Source organism: Ornithorhynchus anatinus, chromosome 13 (assembly GCF_004115215.2).
Source record: "Ornithorhynchus anatinus isolate Pmale09 chromosome 13, mOrnAna1.pri.v4, whole genome shotgun sequence".
NCBI classification, from domain to species: Eukaryota; Metazoa; Chordata; class Mammalia; order Monotremata; family Ornithorhynchidae; genus Ornithorhynchus; species Ornithorhynchus anatinus.
Window position 1 is genome coordinate 19,142,068 of NC_041740.1, and position 25,230 is coordinate 19,167,297.

General features: G+C 42.7%; 1 protein-coding gene across 1 annotated transcript in view; it reads left to right on the forward strand.

Annotated features, from left to right (window-relative positions):
• NEBL (nebulette) overlaps positions 1-25,230 on the forward strand; it is a 95,451-nt gene that overhangs the window by 24,260 nt on the left and 45,961 nt on the right. The window contains 6 exon segments of the mRNA XM_029078185.1: positions 2,393-2,494; positions 6,070-6,171; positions 15,867-15,980; positions 16,880-16,984; positions 20,688-20,792; positions 23,875-23,982. Coding sequence (XP_028934018.1) covers positions 2,393-2,494; positions 6,070-6,171; positions 15,867-15,980; positions 16,880-16,984; positions 20,688-20,792; positions 23,875-23,982 — 636 coding nt within the window.

Below are 25,230 nucleotides of genomic sequence, written 5' to 3' on the forward strand. Positions count from 1 at the left end.
GAAATCAAAGGAGGAGTTGCTCTCCAGGAGAAAAGGTTTTGGGAGGACTAACTCTTGAGGTAGAGTAGAAGAGAGAGACAGGCCTTATGAGACTGAAACCCACTGATGCCCCGAGTATCCAGCTGTATCTGTAACCAGTGAGGAAGGGTGCAACAAACCCATATCCACCTTTTCAGCCACCGTCACACTCTTTGACGCTCACTTGTAATAGAATCAATCAAAGAGGAAGGAGAAGCAGTGCGGACTAGTGGATAGAGCATAGGCCTGGAATGATGATGGTGGTATTCATTAAGCACCTAGATCGGCCCTGGGTTCTAATCCTGGCTCCACCACTTGTCCGCTGGGTGACCTGCATATGCACGCAATACATTCTATAATAAATCACTAAAGCCCTGCATGAATATTTGCACCCAGGAGATCTGTCCCCCTCTCCCCCCTGCCCTCCAATCAGTAGATCTCAGTAGATGAGTGACCAAGCTAAGCTCAGAAACCCCTTCTTCAAGATGGGTCAGAATCTCAGCAATGGGCCCATGATCTGGAGGGGCAAGTCTAGATATGGGAAATGTGTCCCGTTCCCCCCCCCCTTTTTTTTTTGAATCGCTTCAGGAAAAGTACGGTTCTGCTGCATAATGTTTCTTCTCTCCCCGGAGTCTGTGACAAGCAGTGGAATGGAGCCAATGCATCTTGCAGCTCTTGGCAAATTTTCCCACCAACAAAAGTGATAGGGATTCTTGTCTGAGTAGGGGGGAGAAGAAATTGTTCAGACTATGGACAATATTACAGCTTAGCAAGAAACGCAATAGATAAGGCTGTCGCCATCTGAGTTTATCTCTCCCCCACAGAGCCCTTCCCAAACTCGAGTCCACGGTCCTTGGCTTCATGGGGAGGGAAGAGGGAGTAGTCGGGCTCCTCTCTCTCCCCCCACTGCCCTCCCCTGCATTTCCGGTTCACTTCCATCTTAATATCCGTGTGGAGCTACTTGCGTTGGCCTTCAATTTGCAATTAGAGTGGATGACGGGGGCCTATTCAGCTCTCGATTCCTAGATCCTTTGTGGTGGCCACCTCACTTCAGGCGCTTGTTAGGCTGAACAGCACGTAATTAGAGAAATCTATGGGAAGCCTAAAATGGGGAGTGTGGGGGCTTCTATTCAAAGCCAAGGTTTTCATTTCCTTTTTACTTATTTTTTTCATTTTAGCAAAAGGACTGTAAGGTTTGCACATCAGTGGGATGACCTGGAAACATTTGGTTTTGAAGTTGGACAATGATTTTGGCTCTGTTTCACCTGAGGGGGTTTAATCCTACTCAGCCTCTGGGTTTGGGTTTGCTCTGCCAGCTAGGAAGGGTTTGCTCACCAAGTGGGCATAGCCAGCACCAACTTGATGAAAATGCCTGAGGATTGCATTTTAGGGCAGATTTTCAGGGTCCTTTTCATCCTTTCAGATAGTCTACGTACATTTGCTGTAAATTGCGACGTGTGGTTTTTTTTTTGCTGTAGTTGGCAGAATTCTTTTTTTTCTTAAACAGCATTTGTTCAGCCCTTATTCTGTGCCAGGCACTGTACTAAATCCTGGGATTAACACAAGATAATCAGGTTAGACACAGTCATGTCCCACAAGGGCCTCACAGTTTTAATCCCAATTTCACAGATGAGGGAAATGAGGCTCAGAGAAGTGACTTGCCCAAGGACACCCAGCAGACAAGACAAGAAGCAGCATTGGCCCAGTGGATAGAGCATGGGCCTGGGAGTCAGAAGGACCGGGTTGCTAATCCTGGCTCCGTCACTTGTCTGCTGTGGGACTTGGGGCAAGTCATCGGACGAGGACTGTGTCTAAACTGATTAGCTCGTATCCACCCCGGTGCTTAGAACAGTGCCTGACACATAGTAAGTGCTTTAACAAATACCACAATTATCAGTATAATTTTTATCTTTCACCCAATTAGAGAGTTGGACATGCCATTGTCTTAACTCAGTTTTTACAGGTCAGACTCTAAGAGTCCCGTGTACCGCAATTCCCATCAGTCCTGGGAGTTTCCAAACTAGACTGAAATGAGCCAAGTGTTTCCAATCCTAAATTGGCTCTTGTGGACTTGTAAGCCATTGAGTAAGTGCTTCGGGCATGCTTTTGCACACAGTAAGCTCTCAGTAAATACGACTGAATGAGTGCCGAACTACCCCCTCCACCCCAGCTTGTATGCTGTACAACTCAAAGCCCTTCCCTTTCTCACCACAGACGAAGTGAAAAGTCGGTAACGAAGACAGTTTTGGGAAACTATTCTTCTAATGTGAAACTAGGTAGTCTGGGGATGAATCTGTGGCTTTGTGTGTGCGATCTGCTTTTCTTGCTCTTGCTTCCTTATTCATTTTCTGACTCATCTAGTGTCTTCCTTCAGGTGTCTTACAAGAAGACGTCCCAAGATGTCCACAAGTACACGGCAGGGCTGGACAGACCAGATATAAAGATGGCGACCCAGATCTCCAAGATCATAAGCAATGTAATATATGTGTAATTGCTGGCAATGTGCAAATGCATCCTTACAGGGAAAAAAACCTAACCCTCTAATTCAGACCAGAGGGTAGGGAGTCTGAATTGTGGAGGTGTTTTAATAGGGATTTAGTACTGAAGCTTTCTCTGTGAATGACAAGGGTCTTCAAAGAAGCAATCAGATGAGATGAAAAAAGAGAGAGGGAGAGAGAGGACAATCTCAGCAGGAAAACTGATAAGTTGGGCTGTGTGGGTAACGAAGCCAAGCAGGAAAGGGAGGGCTGAAAGATTCCCATTTTTCTCTCTTTCTTTTTCATTCTTTCACTCTGCCTCTTTTCTGCTCTTTTGCCTTTCCTCTCTAGCTCTTTTCTCATTCTCTTCTCCACCCACAGGAGAATTTAGGGCTGATGCAATCATGAATCAGTCAGTCGATGGTATTTGAGTGCTTACTGTGTGCCTAGCACTGTATTAAGTCCTTGGAAAGTGTAATACAGTAGAATTCATAGACATATCCCTTTCATTCATTCACTAGTATTTATTGAGCGCTTACTATGTGCAGAGCACTGTACTAAGCGCTTGGGATGAACAAGTCGGCAACAGATAGAGACGGTCCCTGCCGTTTGACGGGCTTACAGTCTAATCGGGGGAGACGGACAGACAAGAACAATGGCACTAAACAGCGTCAAGGGGAAGAACATCTCGTAAAAACAATGGCAACTAAATAGAATCAAGGCGATGTACAATTCATTAACAAAATAAATAGGGTAACGAAAATATATACAGTTGAGCGGACAAGTACAGTGCTGTGGGGATGGGAAGGGAGAGGTGGAGGAGCAGAGGGAAAAGGGGAAAATGAGGCTTAAGCTGTGGAGAGGTAAAGGGGGGATGGCAGAGGGAGTAGAGGGGGAAGAGGAGCTCAGTCTGGGAACGCCTCTTGGAGGAGGTGATTTTTAAGTAAGGTTTTGAAGAGGGAAAGAGAATCAGTTTGGCGGAGGTGAGGAGGGAGGGCGTTCCGGGACCGCGGGAGGACGTGACCCAGGGGTCGACGGCGGGATAGGCGAGACCGAGGGACGGTGAGGAGGTGGGCGGCAGAGGAGCGGAGCGTGCGGGGTGGGCGGTAGAAAGAGAGAAGGGAGGAGAGGTAGGAAGGGGCAAGGTGATGGAGAGCCTCGAAGCCTAGAGTGAGGAGTTTTTGTTTGGAGCGGAGGTCGATAGGCAACCACTGGAGTTGTTTAAGAAGGGGAGTGACATGCCCAGATCGTTTCTGCAGGAAGATGAGCCGGGCAGCGGAGTGAAGAATAGACCGGAGCGGGGCGAGAGAGGAGGAAGGGAGGTCAGAGAGAAGGCTGACACAGTAGTCTAGCCGGGATATAACGAGAGCCCGTAATAGTAAGGTAGCCGTTTGGGTGGAGAGGAAAGGGTGGATCTTGGCGATATTGTAGAGGTGAAACCGGCAGGTCTCGGTAACGGATAGGATGTGTGGGGTGAACGAGAGGGACGAGTCAAGGATGACACCGAGATTGCGGGCCTGCGGGCCGGGAAGGATGGTCGTGCCATCCACGGTGATAGAGAAGTCTGGGAGCGGACCGGGTTTGGGAGGGAAGATGAGGAGCTCAGTCTTGCTCATGTTGAGTTTTAGGTGGCGGGCCGACATCCAGGTGGAGACGTCCCGGAGGCAGGAGGAGATGCGAGCCTGAAGGGAGGGGGAGAGGACAGGGGCGGAGATGTAGATCTGCGTGTCATCTGCGTAGAGATGGTAGTCAAAGCTGTGAGAGCGGATGAGTTCACCGAGGGCCCTCAAGGAGTTTGCCATCATGTGGGAAATCCCATGATACCTTATTCTGACATTACATTATTTCTATACTTACTTTGCTTTCTTACCTCTCTCCATCTACAACCCTTTCCCCTCTCAGCATCCTGTCCTGTTTCTTTGCCTTTGAGCTGTTCACCCTGCCTGTTCTCTTCAGTTTTCAACATGGCCTAGTGGAAAGAGTACAGGTTGGGGAATAAGGGGACTTGGGTTCTACTCCCAGCTCTGCCACTTGCCTGCTGTGTGACCTGGGGCACATCTCTTACCTTCTCTGGGCCTCAGTTTCCTACTTTCAGACTGTGAGCCCCATGAGGGACAGGGGCTATGTCCAACCGATTATCTTGTACCAAGTCCAGCCCTTAGCATGGCACATAGTAAGTGCTTAACGAGCACCTCCTCATTAATGTTGAAGATGAAGGGTTTGTCCTCTAATAAAGCCTGAAGGATATTGGGGTGAGTAGAGTAGGTTGTAGAGCAGAGACATTAAACCTCTCGAGCAGGACCCAAGAAGAGTTGTTTATCAGAAGTGCTTTCTATAGTCTGCCCCCATGGGCTTTTGGGGCTATGGGAAGATACAATTGCCTGGGTTGGCAGAACTTACCCACATCGTTTGAACCATTTTCAAGTTTTTCTTGCTTTTCCTCATGAAGTTCATTGGTTTTGGGGTTCAGTGGGAGTAGGAAACTCAAAGAGCCTTGGGTTGGCAGAATTGTTTCCTCTTTGGACCCACGAGAAAGAAATTCATGGCATACTCACAGGTTCATCTTGAAAAACACCCCATCACCCCCAAGAGAGGGCTCATGCACTGACTGTGTGATTTGGTTTTCACATTAATTCAGTTGTTTTAAAAACAAGAGCAGAAAAAAAAATCATTCTTAGTTGAGCTAGAGAGATTTACATTTGGAATATCTTGTACATGGAATATAGTTTTTCTACTCAAAAATTATCCCAGCATGCACCCTCCCAGCTCCACTCCTTTATAACAGGTGATTGCTTTTTAAGATAAGTGTAAGTGGTGTGGACCAAAACTCTGGCAATACATGAGGATTTTTTTTTTAATGGTATTTGTTGAGCACTTAACTATCTTACTAAGTGCTGGAATAGATGCAAGATAATCTGCATTGAGAAGCAGCGTGGCGCAGTGGAAAGAGCACGGGCTTTGGAGTCAGGGCTCATGAGTTCAAATCCCAGCTCTGCCACTTGTCAGCTGTGTGACTGTGGGCAAGTCACTTAACTTCTCTGTGCCTCAGTTCCCTCATCTGTAAAATGGGGATTAAGACTGTGAGCCCTACGTGGGACAACCTGATTCCCCTGTGTCTACCCCAGCGCTTAGAACAGTGCTCTGCACATAGTAAGCGCTTAACAAATACCAACATTATTATTATCAGGCTGGACACAGTCTATATCCCACATGGGGCTCACAGTCTTAATCCCCCATTTTACAGATGAGGTAACTGAGGTGCAGAGAAGTGAAATGACTTGCCCAAGATCACACAGCGGGTCAGTGGTTGAGTCGAGAATAGAACCCAGGTCCTCTGACTCCCGGGTCTGTGCCATTTCCACTAGGCCATGCTGCTTCTCTTTTTAGCTTTGCTTGCAAAAAAAGGTCATTCAGAGCTAATTTTAATCATACTATGCATTTAAATAAAAAGAGATAGATTTGGCACCTGAAAAGTCATAATTGTTATTTTCATCTGCCCCGATTTCAGACGATATGAATTCAATTCTTTATTTAGAGTTGTTCCTAATATTTCTCACCCTTGCTTATCTCTTAGGCTGAATACAAGAGAGGTCAGAGAGACATGAAGAAGGATTCTGCAGTAATTGGAAGACCTGATTTTGAACACGCTCTGGAAGCATCTAAACTTTCTAGTCAAGTAAGGTTACCATGACAGTTCCACAATGACTTTATTCAGAGGTCTGATTTCTGAGAGACAGTCCTCTATTTTAGATTCTAGGTGGTGCCTCTCAGAGCACGAAAGTGCCGAGATAATATTTCTGCAACCTTTTCGGTTACGATTACAGTAACTGGTAAAGTTAAGATTCAGAAAACATGGGGGTCTAATTTTTGGCAGAAAAGAAGGTTGGGTTTTTTGTGGACTTAAGTGTTCTCCTGAGTCAGGAAATTTAGATCATTGTTTATGTTCCCTGGGATTTCTTCAGTGCATCAGCATATATACTTTGCCAGGCTGTTAGAGCATTATTTCAATCATTCATATTCTGGGCTCGGAAACAACCAACTCACACTCAACAGTATCCCGGTTTTTCTCATGTTTGAATTTTCAGCCTATTAGCTTGCTTTGAAAAAGTAAAATGACCTAATGGAATCTTGTTTTGGAAATTGTTTGGCACATTTTATTTATTCAGAACTTTTTCTCATCTGTGATCTTCTTTTACCCTCCCATTACATGTATTATAGGGAGGTCAGAGGTGAGATATAAAGCATTGAGGGGGACTATTATCCCCAATTTACAGATGAGAAAACTAAGGCACAGGGAGGCTAAGTGACACCAGGTTAACCAGCAGGGCAATGGCTAAGCCAGAACTCAAACCCAGGCCTCTTGAATCTAAGCCAGAACTCGAACCCAGACCTCTTGAATCCCAGCTCTGTGGTCGTATCATCATCAGTGGTATTTATTGCATGCAGACGGTGTGCAGAACACTGTGCTATGCACTTTTTATATTTGATAAGTGCTTATAATGTTCCAGTCCCTTTAATAAGTGCTGGTGTAGACACAAGCTAATCAGGTTGGACACAGTCCATGTCCCATAAGGGGTTTACAGTTTTAATCCTCATTCTTAATCTCCATTTTACCCAAGATCACGCAGCAGATAAGTGACAGAGCCTGGGAGAGTACAGTGCTACAGAGTCAGTAGACATATTCCCTGCCCATAATGAGCATATAGTCTAGAGGGGAAGAGAGACATTAATGTGAAAAATCAATTTATAATATATAATGTATAGATACATTCATTTCTCTACATAGATCCCTCTGGGTAACATTTATCCTTCTTTTTGGCATTGTTCTAGGGGTTTCAGGTTAATCAATGCAGGGGCCCTGATCCAACTAAGGAAGGGAGGTCCAGATGAACTAGTGCTGAAATTGGAACTCAGGAATTAAGCATGTATTATGTGTCCAGGACTGTTACTGAGCGCTGAGCTAGATTCAAGATAATCAGGTCAGAAACAGTCCTTGTCCCACATGGGGCTGACAGTCTAAATAGTATTGAATCTTTTTTGTATAGATAAGGTAATTGAAGCACAGAGAAGTCAAGTGAATTGCCCAAATTCACACAGCAGGTAAATGGTGGAGGTGGGATTAGAACCCAGGCCTGGGCTCTTTCCTAAGGTCAGAGGGTTGGCTAATACTCAGGGAAGTCAAAGAGGCTTAGCCACAAGACAACTGAGTTGGATCCTTATCTCTCTAGTAAGCTCATGGTCTTGTTTCCCTGTAAGTAATGGTTTCTTCCTTTCAGCTGACTCATTCCTACAATGTGACATTAATCAATCAAAAGTATTTATTGAGCTCTTACTGTGCGGGGCACTGTACTAAACACTAGGAAGAGTACAGTACAATAGGCTTAGTAGATGCAATTCTTAAGAGATTTAGACATAGAAAAACAGTGTTGTCCTGTGGGTAGAGCACGGGCCTGGAGTCAGAAGGACCTGGGTTCTAATCCAGGCTGTGCCACATATCTGCTGGGTAACCTTGGGCCAGTCACTTCTCTGTGCCTCAGCTATCTCATATGTAGAATGGGGATTAAGATTGTGACACCCATGTGGGACAGAGACCTGATTATCTTGTATCTACCCCAATGCTTAGTACAGTGCCTAGTACATAATAAGCGCTTAACAAATACCATAAAAAAGAAAAAAATCCCTTCCCATAAGGAGCTTGCATAGAAAACAGCCTCAAAATTTCCCGGGATATACAGCCTCAGAATTTCCCAGGATATAGCTCAGTTTGAGTTCCGTCAATGGATCTTTTTTACTGAGACACCTTCCCCTGTGCCATTTTCCAAAATTACTTCGAGTCCAACAAAATGGTAAGGCGAATAAAGTGAGCATTGGTGTTCCTCAGACTTGGGTTCCGCTTCCAGGTGCCTCAGATGTCAGGATTCCCATTGAAGTTATGGTCATATGACTAGGCTATAAACTCCCCTGTGGACTATAAGTTCGTTGTGGGCAGAGAATGAGTCTGATGCATTGCTGTGTTGTACTGGCCCAAGCACTTAGTACAGTGCTTTACATGAGGTAAGTGCTTAATAAATACGATTGATTGATTGATGGCTGTCATCCCCAGTAGGGGGGTGATTCACCTTTTAGATGGCTAAGGGTGTTTCAGCTAAATAGTTGTATTCTTGGCAGCTATATTGTTTCTAGCAAGAATCTTTTATCTCAAAGACAGAGAGGAGGAGCAAAATGATGGAAGTGACTGTTTTTTTGAGAACACCCAGTTTTGGTTTGACGCTCAATTATCCTAACTAGTGGGTGGGGGAAAAAGGAGATGGAGGAGGGAAGAAAGGAGAGAAAATGGAATAAAAAGACAAAGTCACGAGATCTAGTGGAAAGAACCCTGGTCTGGCAGTCAGGGAACCTGAATTCTAATCCCGGCTCCACCACTAGCCAGTTGCGTGACCTTGAATAAGTCTCTTAACTTTCCTGTGCATCAATCTCCTCATCTGTAAAATGGGAATTCAATTCCTCCTCTTCTTATTCCTTAGACTGTGTGCCCCAGGTGGAAGGGACTGTGCCTGACCTGATGATCTCGCATCTGTCCCAGTGTTTACTTAGTACAGTGCTTGGCAAATAGGAAGCCTTTAACAAATATCACTATTAGTATTATTATTATTATTATTACCCGAGAAGATTCTGGAACAGGACCTAGATTGGAATGAGAACTGAAGAATCTTGAGTAACCCAGCAGGCTTTAAAAGAAGGGTTAGAGCCTTCAGTCTCTTCTTAGGAATTTTAGTCTTCATTTAATAAACGAAACCTAATTACTCCCCACAAGGAAGAGAATTTTAATTTCCCATTTTGATCATGACAAGAAAAATCAATATATTTAGAGTAATTATTCTTTATTTTTAATTACATTGGGTGTGGAGATAGTAAAGAGATGGAATAGACTCTCTACCCTCTTAAACGACCAATTTAAAATTGCTCTGAAAATTCAACATTAAATGTAACTCTTACATTCTAAAATATTATAATTAGTTTTGTGGTAATAAACTCTTTGGAATATCAATCTACACTTAACACTAAATCCATGTGATATTAATTGGGTTTTTGAACAGTTGTAGAACCACTATTTTATACCACATTTTCATTTCAAGGGTACTATCATTACAGTTCTTGATGGGTCCTAAATCATCAATATGAACCTTGGATTCTATTCCTTTCTCATCTTTAAGTTTGATTTCTGTTGAACTTGTGGCGAACGGATGCTATTGGATTAGCTTGCCTTTCACCAGGGGTGGACCCTTTCGTTTTTATTAGCTATGATGGTCCAGTTATAGCTTTGCCATTTAGTTCCTGACCTGTGATTATAAGCTCACTGTGGGCAGGGAATGTGTCTGCCAATTCTATTGTACTATCCCAATCGCTTAGTACAATGGTCTGCATATAATAAGTGCTCAATAAATACCACTGATATTGATGATCTGAATGGAATGTCATAAATGGAGTATTTGTTCATTGCACACAGTGAGCGCTCAATAGGTACAATTGAATGAATGATTGTACTCTCCCTGGTAGCTGAATGCCTGGTCTAAGTCTTATGGAAATTGATCCAGAGCATGATGTCTCCCCTTTGGGAAATTCAACTCTCCCAGAGGGAAAAGTTTCAACTATTGGTTTGAGAGTAGCTTTGCAGACCTGCAAATTAAGTCTTTGTTCTGTCCAGAAAGCCAATGGCTTTCCAAGGCTTTGGGGTGAGCGGAGAATCAATGACCATGTTTTTCTTGGCTTATAAAATGCCAGAGGTCTCTTCAAGATTGTAATGCCCTGCTGACTGTATATATTGCTCATTTAACTGGAAGAATCTAGTCCCACACAGTCCTTTTCTACCATTCAAAATGTTGGGAGATAAAATCTTTCGTCAACTGGCCAGGCACTGAATTCAGAGGGCGTGTTTGGTGGATAGTGTTCATGATGGAATTGAATTACTACAGGACTGCTTAGATGATCCCCCCCCCCCCCAGTTTTAAAAATCCTTTCCATGAGCACATTCAGCAGTATTTCAAATGTCAAGTTCATTATTTTGTGGCCACCCACTGGCCCCCTTGCTTACCAAATATTTTGTTTGTAAAAGATAATGTTTTCTGCCAAAGCCCCACTTGGCTTTTCTCTTAGAATTTTGGTTAAAACTTTTCTTTGAGGCAGAAATGTCGTCCAGATAAAGTGAGTTTTTCTTCCTTTTCTTGCCAGATGTGGCTTTCTTGGGAGAGGTTATGGGTAGGGTCAGATGATCGAGGGAAGCCCTTGTCCCCAAAGGTCTATCACTGCTATGATGCAGTTCTACCAAAGCTCTGCATTGGGTAGCTAAAAGTTTATCAAGTTAATGAGAATTTACTGGAGGTCTCCCATTGGTTTCCAGGCCAGATGTGGAAGGGTTACAGTGTGGAGTTGGGAGGGAGATAAACATTAAAATAAAAAATAAATTACAGATATGTACATGAGTGCTGTGGGGCTGGGAGGGTGTAAGAATGAGGGAGGAGTCAGGGTGTTGCAGAAGGGAATGGGAAAAGAGGAAAAGGGGAGGTTAGTCAGGGAAGGCCTTCTGGAGGAGATGTGCCTTCAATAAGTCTTTGAAGAGGGGGAGAGTCAGAAGTATTTGAGGAGGGGAAGGCATTCCAGGCCAGAGGCAGGATGTTGACAAGGGGTCAGTGGCAAGATATACAAGATGGAGGTACAGCGAGAAGATTAGCATTAGAGGAGTGAAGTGTGTGGGCTGGGTTGCAGTAGGAGAGTAACAAGGTGAGCTACGAGGGGGCAAGGTGATGGAGGGCTTTAAAGCCAATGATGAGGAGATTTTGTTTGATGCAGAGGTGGATGGGCAACACCGGAGGTTTCTGAGGAGTGGGGCTGGAGCAGGGGTTGATGGGAGCCCCAGTGTCATGGGAGTGGGGTAGCTCTCCTTCCCTCACAGCTGGGCCCCAGAAGTCTAGAGTAAGGGAAGTGGCCGATGGCTCCTGGAGTGTGCGCGTGTGGGTGGGTGTGTAGAAAGAAAGAGAGAAGAAGGGAGATTTCATCCATGTGTGTACATTTGCTGAAAAGACAGATGTGAGTCCAACAGGCTACAAAGATGGTGCACCTAAAAATTTCCTTTGTTATGCTGATGCATTTGCTGTGGAAGTGTCTGGTGCTGCTTTCAATTTGGCCCTCTTGCTGTGTGATCTTCTCTCAGAGAGAGAAGCCCTTGTCTCTTCTGGACTGCTGCAAGCTGCCACTGCCTCTCAGCAATGCCTTTGGCTACACCGTTCATTCATTCAGTCATATTTATTGAGCGCTAACTGTATGCGGAGCACGGAACTAAGCGCTTGGAAAGTACGGTTTGGCAACAGATGGAGACAATCCCTACCCAACAACAGGCTCACAGTCTAGAAGGGGGAGACAGACAACAAAACAAAACAAGTAGACAAGCATCGATAGCAAAATAGATAAATAGGATTATAGATATATATACACATCATTAATAAAATAAATAAAAGAATAAATATGCACAAATACACACAAGTCCTGTGGGACGGGAAAGGGGGTAGAGCAGAGGGAGGGACTGTACTAAGCACTGCGGTAGACACAAGGTAATGAGGTTGGACACTGAGGCACAGAGGAGTAAAATAACTTGTCCAGGGTCACACTGCAGAAAAGTGGCCAAGCTGGGATTAGAATCCAGGTCCCTCTGACTCCCAGGCCCACGCTGTATCCACTAGGCCATGCTGCTTTGCTTGTGAAACCAAATATGGCAGTTCCTTTATTACAATAGTAAAAACACTTTGAATTTGGATGGCATTTTACAATTTTCCCAGAGCACTTTTACATTAATTTAGCTCATTCTGTCTTCGCAACATCCCCTGTGAGGTAGGGATGCAATTCAAGGATTTTGGGAAATGATACTAACCCAAGGTATGAAAGAGTTTGCTCAGAGAGGCCACAATCATATCTTAACCCCATCTTAAAGTCCATTGCTGCATCTATAGCTTGTTGTGGGCAGGGAGTGTGTCTATCAACTCCTATGCACTCCCAAGCACTTAGTACAGTGACCTGCATGCAATAAGTGCTTAATAAATACCATCGATTTATCGATTGGTCACCTGATCCACAAGTGTGAAAACATGCAATAGGGTGATGAGGACTGGACGCCTCTCAGTCCCGCTTCTCTCCAATGGTCCTGAGAAATGGGTTCTTGGCTTCTGCTAATTCTACTGGCAATGCCACCTATATGTTTTACAAGCCAGAGACTTTTCCTACCCATCCAAGACTCTCAGGTTACCTGTTTTCTCTATGTTGGGGAGGTAGCATGGCCTATTGGAAAGCACACAGGCCTGGGAGTCAGGGGACCTTAGTTCTAAACCTAACTCTGCCCCTCATCTGCTGTGTGACCTTGGGCAAGTCACTTAACTTCTTTGGGCCTCATCTCATCTGTGAAATGGAGACTAAATATCTGTTCTCCCTCACCTTTATTCAGTGAGCCCAATATAAGACAGGTACTGTGTCCAACTAATTAACATGCATCTGCCTCAACATGTAGTATAGTGCTTTGCACACAGTGAGCACTCAATAAATACGATTGAATGAATGAATGAATGAATACAGTGCTTGGCTCATAATAAGAGCTTAACAAACACCACAAGTATTATATGATCATCAGTCAATCAATCATTGGTACTTATTGAGTACTTACCCTTTGCAGTGCACTGTATTAAGCACTTGGGAAAATATAGTACAGTACAGTTTACTGTCTGGGGGGAATGTTAATATTAATACTGTTAGGAATAACAACATTATTATTAACAAAACAATCAGGATATTATTGCTGTAATTGGAGATAAATGTTAGTTTTCTCTTTAATTGAAACAGAACTCAAAATGCTATTGAACAGAACCAGGAATATTTCAGATTAATTAAAAAATTTAATGAAATACTATAAATACTGTAAATACAAGCACTCTAGGTATACCTAGACTATTTAAATAAATGCAAAATAATCACATAGGGAGAATATTCGCTGTTTAATAACTCTACTTCACATTATGGCTTCCAACAGTTTGTGTAACACAAAAATTGAAGCAAGCCAGGAGAACAGCTATTTTAGTATATGTCAATTGTTGCAACAAACCATGTGAAAGTGTATCTAATTTACAATCTGGTACTCCTGAAATTGCTATTCAATAGTGTTCTAAATTACTAATGACCTTCAAGCTGAAGATCATGATTTAGTTTTCATTCTGTGGCATAGGACTGAGTGGGAAAAGACTCTCTCACTAGTTTCTTTGATCACTTTTCAAATGATAACAGGAATTTAAGAGGCTTTTTAATTATTTGCAGCACTGGGGCACTATAGAATGAAATAAGCGATGTTCAGGTATTGATTTATCTGGGACTGAGCTCCAGAGGTTCACAGGGGAGTCTAGGTTGGGGTGATTAGGAGAGGAAATGAGTGGGAAGTGGGACCTATTTAATTTTTTAATTTTTATTTTTAATAGTATTTAAGTGCTTACCATGCTCCAGGCACTGTACTAAGCACTGGGGTAAATACAAGCTAATCAGGTTGGACACAGCCCCTGTCCTATATGGGGCTTATGGTCTCAATCCCCATTTTACAGAATCAAGTTGGACATAGTGCCTGTCCCTCACAGGGCTCACAACCTTAATCCCTATTTTACAGATGAGGTAACTGAGGCCCAAGAGAAGTGAAGTGACTTGTCCAAGGTCACACAGCAGACAAATATTGGAACTGGGATTAGAACCCAGGTCCTTCTGACTCCCAGATCTAGGCTCTTTCCACTAGGCCATGCTCTTTCCCATTTTCCTACAACTAGTTCAACACTCTCAACAGAACTGTCCTTCCTTCCTGTGTCCCAAGGCAATCCACCGGATGCTTCATTATCATCTTTTTAACAGTTCTATCCCTTCAATCAATCAATCAGTCATATTTATTGAGCACTTACTGTGTGTTCTGTACTAAACACTTGGGAGAGTACAGTATAATAGAGTTGGTTGACATGTCCCCTACCCAAAGCAAGCTCACAGTCTAGACAGACAATAAAATAAATAACTTAGATTTATGTACATAAGTGCTCTGGGCCTGAGGGTGGGGTGAATAAAGAGTGCAAATCTAAATGTAAGGGTGACACAGAAGGGAGTGGAAGAAGAGGAAACGAGGGCTTGGTGTGGGGAGGGAAAGTATCTGTTTATTATTATACAGTACTCTCCCGAGCACTTAGTATAATGCCTTGCACACAGTAAGCGTTCAATAAATATGACTGACTGAATGAATGAATGACTGGAAGGCCTCTTGAAGGAGATGTGCCTCCCTCTTATTCCATCAGTATTAGTTATTACTTTACCTCCTACCCTCCACTCTTTTATTCTTTGTTCACCTTCCTGTTCACTGCCTTTATACTCCTTTTGGGATTGGCCTAAGGCTCTTGAGAGGGGTAGAACCATCCCACTCCCCTCACCTGGCTCAAAATGGTCATTGTGAGCTGAAAATAACTCAGGCAATGTCAGCTAGTCACTCCTCTGACAAGGGCAGAGAGGGAATGAGTTTTGGTCTAACGGTTATGGTCAGCCAGTCAGTCAGTTAATTAGCATTTACTGTGTGCAGAGCACTGTATTAAGCACTTGGGGGGGGTCCAGTGTAATAGACATACCCTGCCCACAAAGACCTTACAGTCTAAGCTGGAAGCTCCGTTAGACTTCCTCGATCCTGGGCCTACCAAGTTTAGCCCAAACCTTAAATAGAAAGATCCTCACTCCAATAATATGATGAACATTTCATTTCATAATTTCATATTGCCCGTTTGGGGAGAAGCGTGGCCTATTGGAAAGAGCATGGGCCTCGGACTCAGAGGATGTGGGTTCTAATCCCTGCACCACTTGCCCACTCTGTGACCATGGGCAAGTTGTGCCTGTTTCTTCAATAAAATAGGAATGCAATAATTGTTCTCCGCCGTATTTGACTTTGGGCCCCATGTGGGACAGGAACTGTATCCGGCCTGATTAATTTGTGTCTACCCAGCACTTAGAGCAGTGCTTGACACATAGAAAATGCTTAAGAAATACCACAAGAGAAACAACCAGTTGGAGAAAAAGTTTGATAACTTTCGAGTCACTGTAGGCTCCAAAATATTCCAGTAGAACTTTTTACTCCTGGATTTAATAGTCCCATAATGTAATCCATTTCCACAAATTCCGGGTTCAGATGGGAGAAACTGGTCACTTCCATCAGTGACTCTGAATTTGAGTCCTTGAATTGCTCCAGGTATTACGAGTGTTCTGTTTGATAAATGTGATTTCTCCATTAAAGGTTTGTCTCTAATTTACTTGTCTTTCCTTCGGACACAGGTTAAATATAAAGAAAAATTTGAAAGTGATATGAAGGATAGAAAGCACCAGTACAACCCTCTGGACAGTGTCTGTTTCCGACAGAGTCAGTACGCGTCAACTCTGGCCAGTGATGTGAGTCCTTTTGCTCAGAATTGTCTTGTGGTCTGAACAGATTAGGAAGCGACGTGGCCTTGGAGTCAGGAGGACATGGGTTCTAATCCCTGCTCTACCACTTGTCTGTATGTGACCTTGGGCAAATCACTGAACTTCTCTGTGCTTCAGTTCCCTCATCTGTAAAATGGGGAGTCATACTGTGGGACCCATGTAGGAATTGAGATAGTGTCCAAACTGATTAACTTGTATGTCTTAAATCCCTGAACTGTTTTTCTATCAGTGAGTTTTGGGTCTAAGCAGTGTCTTTATCTCTCTCTATCACACACACACACTTTTATTCATAAGTATATGTTCATTTATATAGACACCCCTATACATGCATGGGTAGTTTCTTCATAATTTATGTTTCAAATCACAAACAGATTGAAGTTTACCATTTTCATTGAGCAGAGCCATCAGCCCTATCAGTCCTCTTCCATTTACTCCCTTTGTGAGGTGTTGCCATCCATCAAAAATACGGATCACAAAATGAATGTTACTGCAACGTGTGTGCTATAGGAGAAGGAAAATAAAGATCGAGTGAATAGAAGATCGGAAGCCAAAATGTAAATTCCTTTTGGATTGCCCAAATATAGATACATCTGTTCTGTTTTGAAAATTAAAGGATTATTCATAAAAGTCGAATCTGGTTAACTTCATCCCCTTATTTTGGGGAAAAAACTGAAGTGTTTATCTTCAGAATTTTAACTCCTGGGAACAGAACCCTTCAAATGATTTCAGAGCACAACGGGGAATGATCACCATCTAGTGGCCATTTGGAAATGATCACCTGGGTCAGAAACTCATTCTGTAGAGTTCGTATTTTGAGTCTTTTCCTGAGTTGTCATTTGAGCTATTTGATTTTTTTCCCCCCACAGGTGAAATACAAGAAAGGGAGGCAAACGATGCATGATCCAGTTTCGGATTTCCCGAATTTATTATTCTTGGACCATGCTTTGAAAGCCAGCAAAATGCTCAGTGATGTAAGTTTGCTCAATTTCAAAATAGATCATTACGGATTTTGATAGTAAAATGTATTTAGTACTGTGGAGTCCCTGTACTATGGTCTGAAAATTCACAGGTCCCATTTTTTTCTTTGCACATAAGTGCGGTTAGCAGTTGCACGACTTAGTAAAGTGCTCTGCACACAGTAAGCGCTCAATAAATGCGATTGATGATTGACTTATTGATCACCACACCCATTTTCTCCTAGTAGTAGCAATCAATCCATTGATCAGTCTTATTTATTGAGCACTGTGTGCAGAGCATTGTACTAGTGCATGGGAGAGTACAGTATAACAGAGTCGGTAGACTAGAGGAAAGTCTAGTCATAGCAGCATTAGTAACAGTAGAAGCAGCAATTTTGAGCGTCCGTTTGGTGTTGATTCCCTGTAATAGGTGCTGGAGAAGTACGGAAAGATGAAGTGAAATTCATTCATGCATTCAATCATATTTATTGAGTTTTTACTGTGTGCAGAGCACTGTACTAAGCACTTGGGAGATTACAATGCAACAATAAACAGACATATTCCCTGCCCACAACAAGTTTACATTTTTCCTGCCCACAAGGATTTTATGATCTCACGGAGGAGACAGACCTCAAAATAGTCAACAACTAGAGTGGTCAGAATATATAACTGAGTACACATATGCACATGATAATTTTGGTGTCTGTAAAATGCTGGCGTAGATATAATGCAATCAGATCAGACACAGAAGCAGCATAGCCTAATGAGAAGCAGCACGGCCCAGTGGAAAGAGCATGAGCCTGGGAGTCAGAGGATCTGGATTCTAATCCTGGCTCGGCCAATTGCCCCGCTAATTGCTTGCTGTGTGACTTTGGCCAAGTTACTTGGATTTTCTGTGCCGCAGTTTCCTCCCCTGTAAAATGGGGGATTCAATACCTGTACTCCCTCCTACTTAAGACTGTGAGCCCCATGCGTGACAGGGACTCTGTCTGACCTAATTGACTGGTACCTATCCCAGAACTTGTACCTACCCCAGGGTATGACCCATAGTAAGCGCTTAAGAGTACCATAGAACAAAACAACAAACCCAGTCCCTGCCCACATGAAGCACACAGTCTAATGGGGAAGGAGAATAAGAATTTAAACCCCATTCTACAGATGAGGAAACTGAGGCTCAGAGATAAATGACTCACCCATGGTCACCTAGCGGGCAATAATAATAATAATAATTGTGTTCTTTGCTAAGCACTTACTAAGTGCCAGGCACTGTAGTAAGCACTGAGGTGGATACAAGCAAATTGCATGGGACACAGTCCCTGTCCCACATGGAGCTCATAGTCTCAATTCCCATTTTACAGATGAGGGAACTGAGGCACAGAGAAGTGAAGTGACTTGCCAGAAGTCACAGAGCAGACAAGTGACAAAGTTGGATTTAGGACCCAGGTCTCCTGACTCCCAGACATTTCCTCTTTCTATTAAGGTCACGGTGCCACTCGTGAATGATTATGCATGCACAGGTAGAGCCACCTGGTTATTTCTCATATACCTCACAGCCCTCAAAACAGTGAAAGTGTGACCCTATTTGAACTATGCGACTAGAAGAACTTGGGTAATCTCTTTGTCTGGAAATGGTTATCATACTGCAATGATTTAATCTTGATGAGCTATTTCTGTGAGTTCATGGCTATTCACTGATGGAAATCCATGAGTCCAATCAATGATATTTGAGTGCGTACTGTGTGCAGAGCACTGTACTGAGCATTTGGGAGAATTCAAGACACCACCTCTGCCCTCGAGGAGCTTACAGTGTAGATCCTAGGATCGTTGTGAGCAGGGAGTGTGAGTACCGACTCCGTTATATTGTACTCTCCCAAGCACTTAATGCAGTGCTTGGCACACAGTAAGCGCTCAGTCAATATGATTGATTGATTAGTGGATGAAATCGGTTGTTGGGGTACAATGCCAAGCTTCAGGTGGGAGTTAAGAGCATAGATAGACCACTGAATACAAGTTGTACAGCAGTTGCGTAAATTGGCCTAGTTGTTGAGGAGAAATGGAATTTGTTTCCTATAAAAATACCAGCATTTCAGTTCATTAACATTTCAACTTTAAATTGAACTTCATTTGTGTCACTTCAGAGAGCCTTTGAGTTTTCCTTGAGAGAATTCTCTTTAAATGGATATTTTATTCTAAATTGCAAATTAGTCAATGGGTTCGGGTTTCGGTAAAAAAAAAAAAAATTATCCGTTGGTATTTGTGAGCAGAAGGGTTTTTGGTACCTTGGTAGAAATGTTTATTCACTTCACACTGATTTGTGACACCAATACAAGGTTGATAAAGAAGGGGAAATGAAGAATGCCCGAGTTTTAGAAAATATATTTGAATCTGTGTTTCGTGGCTTTTTTAATGATTCATTTTTTTTAATACAAAGAGCTTGAAATAGTCTTCCGTTTCTCTGATGGAATTATGTCATTAGGGAGATGTGGATAGTTGTTCTGCCAATTCTGTATACCTTCCACTAGGAGGCAAACAGAGGCTAGTAAATCTTCTCTTCATCCCCGGAAAGTGAATTCTTTTTTTTAAGGCACATGACAAGTCTGGAAAACTAGGTTTCCTGAACAGCAGATACAGCCTTTTGTAAAGTATGTTCTGCTACCTTAACTTGTGCTTTGAATCATAATAATGTTGGTATTTGTAAAGCGCTTACTATGTGCAGAGCACTGTTCTAAGCGCTGGAGAAGATACAGGGTAATCAGGTTGTCCCACCTGAGGCTCACAGTCTTAATCCCTATTTTACAGATGAGGTAACGGAGACACAGAGAAGTTAAATGACTTGCCCACAGTCACACAGCTGGCAAGTGGCAGAGCCGGGATTTGAAGCCATGACCTCTGACTCCCAAGCCCGGGCTCTTTCCACTGAGCGACGCTGCTTCTCATTATTATTGTACTTGTCAAGTGCTTACTATGCAAGCACTGTTCTAAATGCTGGGGTAGATACAAGTTTATCAGGTTGGGCACAGTGTCTGCCCCACATGGGGCTCACACTCTAGCCCAGGAGGGAGAATAGGTATTTAATCCCCATTTTATAGATGAGGAAACTGAGGCACAGAGAAGTTAAGTGACTTGCCCAAGGCCACACAGCAAGCAGTTGGCAGAGCCGGGAATGGAACCCAGGTCCTCTGACTCCCACGCCCAAGTACTTTTCACTAGGCCATGCCTCTTCCCTGTATTATCTCTTTAGACTGTAAGCTCCATATGGGCAGGGAACATGTCTGTCAACTCTGTTATATTGCATTCTCCCAAGAGCTTAGTACAGTGTTCTGCACACAGTAAGCACTCAATAAATATGATTGATATTATCTTATTTAAATAATAGCAGGTGTATTCATATATGACCTATACAAATTCTCTGGGTTTGCAAAGGATAAATTAGAATGATCTCTTGGCTACTTTAACTTCACCTCATATCTTTACGATGGGAAAGAAGTTTTCTGAATTACCCAGGGTCACTCAGGTTCTGCAGAGCTTCCCGACTCCAAATCGAGGGATTTTGTCTTTAGATTTGCCACCATGAAGAATGCAAATTTTCAGTTTTTGGTCATGAGCGATGTTCATTTTTTGATAAATTAAAATGTTTTGTTAATTATCCCCCGTACCCCACCCCACATCCCTTTCTATAACTTTAAGTATAAGTTTCCTTCCACCTTTTCTATTTCAGCATGAATACAAGAAGCTATTTGAGGAAAGCAAAGGGAGTTACCATTTTTCTGCAGACAGAGTTGATCACCTCCATCATAAAGGAAACTCTGTCCTCCAAAGCCAGGTACCTACCCGGTGTGAATCCCATTTTCTATAAAATGGAAGGTGTGCAGGGTTGCTGGAAACATCAATCAACTTGCTGGACATTTTGAAACTTCCTCAGAGGTCGAAATGGCCTTTCGTTGCTAAAATGATCTTTGACTGACCCTTTAGAAATTCCCAAGCAAGGGTTCTGGACTCGATTATCTTCTGAAACATATGTTCCTGGAAGCTGTTTTAATGTAGAAATACACTTTAAAAAAACCCAAGTTTCACAACACTGAAAGAATAAATAACTTCTAATATTCACATATGACCCACTCATATGCCCCCATGGCCATTTATTCAATGAGATATAATCCACTGATTTGTAATTTGGGGTTATAAAATTAAATTGACCAGTAAGGGATTAATCCCAAATTCTCAATTCAATTATGAGAAACAGTTCCCCCCAAAAAATCCATCATATTAAAAGGTCCTAAACTTTAGATGGTTTCATCTGGATTTATCATCTTCAGAGTAGATACCATTCCAATCTTGTTGGGGAAGAACTGTATTCTAATACCTCTAAACCCTGGTGGGATTCCAAACTGAATAATATGTCAGATTTGTTTCCTTGTGGCATGATTTACTAATGTAATCTGTGCTGCATTTCCTAAGGACCAAAAGGTTATGTCCATCCAAATTATTCTATATGAAAAGCTGCTCCTTGTGTCAAATGTTATTAAACAACTACACATGACATATGAATTTCCTTCTTGGAAATAGCCTTTGCTCATTTCCGGCTTATGCTGGGTCAATTTCTCTAGAGAGGGTATGGGAAGAAAGTTGGAATGAATGGGATGAAGGATCTCTTGGCCTCTTCTGGGACGAGACAATCCATTGAAATTTGGATTTGATTTCTCTGAGATCACTATGTTTGAGAGTTACCAGGAGAGAGGTGCAAAGATCGCATCTTTTCAGTCTACATAAACTACTGTTGGAACAAATTCTAGGGCCCTCCAATCCTCAGAGTCCACTTCCCAGTGAGCGGGAGAAAAAAGTGTCTGGGTCCTGAACCCTGGAAGGAGAAGCAGATTGTGGGGTAGCTATATGGTGAGAAGACTAGATCTTCCATGTACTTATCCAGTTTCCAAAAGGAATGATGACATCTTTTTGCTAGTTTATGAGTGAACACTGACTAAAGAAAATGTTTTTGAAATGTGTAAGCCATCTGGTTGTGGAAATACTGTACCAGGAATATTATCCTCCACCATTTTAAAGTCTTGTCTTCATAATCCTCCCCCCAAAATATGAGGAGTGAAGAAAGAAAAGTTTCTTGATTTCTTTTTCCTCTCCCTCACCAGATTTTTATATTTGAAAACCTTCATTTCTGGCTGTCTAAGTCATAGTTCTACATAATGCAGTTAGAAAAACACTAGATTTTTACCTAATGAGAATACTTTGATTTCTTAGTAGATTATTTTTATGTCTACTATTTTTATTCAATATTATTTCAGTACTATTTATTGAGCTCCTACTAGGCAGAGAACATTATATTAAGGGCATGGAAACATCAATAAAAGTAGAAGACATGGTTCCTGCTCTCGAGAGCTTGCAGTCTGATAGAAGAGCTCACTGTAATCTTTAGACTACTGAATCAATCAATCAGTCATATTTACTGAGTGCTTACTGTTTGCAAAGTGCTGTACTAGGGAGAGTACAACACGATACAGTAAAGTCGGTAGACACTGCAGCTGTCTGTTGTGCACTGACGCCTGATGCTTTGAAACATAGAAAATGCATGGCCTAGTGAGAAGCAGCATGGCCTAGTGAGAAGCAGCATGGCCAAGAGGCAAGAGCAAGGGCTTGGGAGCCAGAGGTTGTGGGTTCTAGTCTTGGCTCTGTCACTTGTCTGCTGTGTGACCTTGGGCAAGTCATTTAACTTCTCTGTGCCTCAGTTACCTCCTCTGTAAAATGGGGATTGAGACTGTGAGCCCCACTTGGGACAGCCTGATTAGCTTATATCTACCCCAGCGCTTAAAACAGTGCTTGGCACATAGTAAGTGCTTAACAAATACCATAATTATTAAAATGTAACACTATTCAACCGCACCAGGCAGGAGAATGATCCTTTTTTTAAAAGTGGTATTTGTTAAATGCTTTGTGCCAGGCGATGAACTAAGCACTGGGGGAGATACAAGGGAATTGGGTCAGACACAGTCCCTGACCCACCTAGGGCTCCTAATCTTAATCCCCATTCTACAGGTGATGAAACTGAGGCTCAGAGAAATTGAGTGGACCTGCCGAGGGTCTCACAGCAGACGAGCAGCAGACCTGGGATTAGATCCCAACTCCTCTGATTCCCAGGCCCGTGCTCTTTTCACTAAGTCAAGACCCCCCACTCGCCTGCTCCAGCTGCAGTGTCCATTTTCTAACCAGGGAGAGTCAATTCCAACCAGCATCAATGCGTTAAGGAATTCCCCAAACCAGGAAACCAAACACAGCTCCAGAAAATCAGTGACTGGTCCTGTCATTTGTGGGAGCAGCTGAAGTTCTCCATGCTCATCTGACTGAGTTCGGCTCCTCAATACTCTGTCCCTTCCCCTATCTAAAATGTATTTCAATGTCTGTCTCCCCAACTAGGTTATAAGCCCCTTGAAAATAGGGACACCATATTGTACTCTCCCAAGTGCTGAGTACAATGCTCTGCACCCACTAGTGCTCAGTAAATACCATTGATGGACCAATCGATTAACTGCAAAACCTGCATTCTCTGGTGCCATTTATTAGCAAGTAGGACTCCTCACAGTCAATCGTTCAGCGTTTACTGGGTGCAGAGCACTGTAATAAGAACTAGGGAGAATACAGTATAACAGTAAACAGACACATTCTCTGCCTGCAATGAGCTTACAGTCTAGAGGATGCTCTAGTTGGTCCCACTTTCTCAATTATGACCAGAGTAAAAAGGTGAGGAATGGAAATTAAATGTGTTTTGGTTTGACAGAGAATTGGTAGCCAGCCCAGACACATGCCCCTGACTTTATTCCGGGAGATCACCCAAAAGCAATGAAAATAAAGTTGTCGGATTTTGGAAACATTGTGATTTCTATTTTTTAAAAATCCAGGTTAAGTACAAGGAGGAATATGAAAAGGAGAAAGGCAAGACGATGCTCGAGTTTGTTGTCACACCATTGTATCAGGCTTCGAAGGAGGCTCAAAAGATGCAGAGTGAGGTAGGTAGGGGTTTTTGGGTTGCTTTGAGGAAAACACTTCTGTGGTCATTCTGCTGTCCCAAATACTTGGCTCTTGCAAAACCCTTTGCTTCAGTAGTTCCTTCCATGACTGTGTACATGTCTTTAATTTATGTACATATCTGTATTTATAGTAATGTCAGTCTCCCCCTTCTAGACTGTAAGCTTATGTGGGCAGGGAATTTGTCTGTTTATTGTTATATTTTATTCTCCCAATCGCTTATTACAGTGCTCTGCATCCAGTAAATGCTCAATAAAAGCAAATGACTGACTGATAAAGGTTTGGTGTTCCAAGGATAATTATGTATATGGAGCCATAGTCTCCTTGGGAGAAAGGCACTTTGGAAAGCTGCATTAATTTTTTCATATTGCCTCCCCAAGAGTTTGAAACCATTCTCTAATGGATCCAGTGCATATGATAAAAATAATGATTTATAAAGATGAACAGCCTAACATTCATTTAAATATAATGCCGCACACAGAAAAGGACTATATTATATGCCTGGAGGAGAATTTGTTGAGGCTTCCTGTTTCATATAACTCATTGCAGTATCCCAGCAGACTATATAGGAAGTCCTGCATATCAATCAGTGGTATTTATTGAGTGCTTACTGTATGCAGAGCACTGTACTAAACCCTTGGAAGAGTACAATATTACAGACTTGGGAGAAACATTCAGTACTCACCAGGCTCTCACATTCTAGAGAGGGGAGGCAGACATTTAAATAAGTGACAGAATTTACATAATTTCTGTGAGGCTGGGACCACTGGGAAGCTCGTGACAGTGACTTATGGACTCTGAACCATGAAGGACTTGCAATTCTTTCCCTCTAGCCACATTACCCTACAGCTTCTTTGTGTTTGTTTTGTGACTGTATTTTTATTTTGTCTCTTAAGCACTTTGTACAGTGCTCTGCGCCCAGTAAGTGCTCAGTAAATACCATTAATCAATTATTTTTATCTATTTGTATGTGTCTGTTGTCATTCCCCTTACTATCCAACATCTTATTTGCAGATTGCAGATTGCAGATTCCCAAGATTTGAAGTCTTGGGATTGTGTTGGAATCTCACCAGTGTATTTTTTTCCCCATTGCTAAGTACCATGCTTGACATATAGTAGGCACTTAATAAATAGCATTACAACTAGTAGTCACGTGGAATTATTTTCCAAGGAATTCAGGGGAACTCTAACTTGTTTCATACTCCCATGGCCAGTGGGTGTAGGGATGA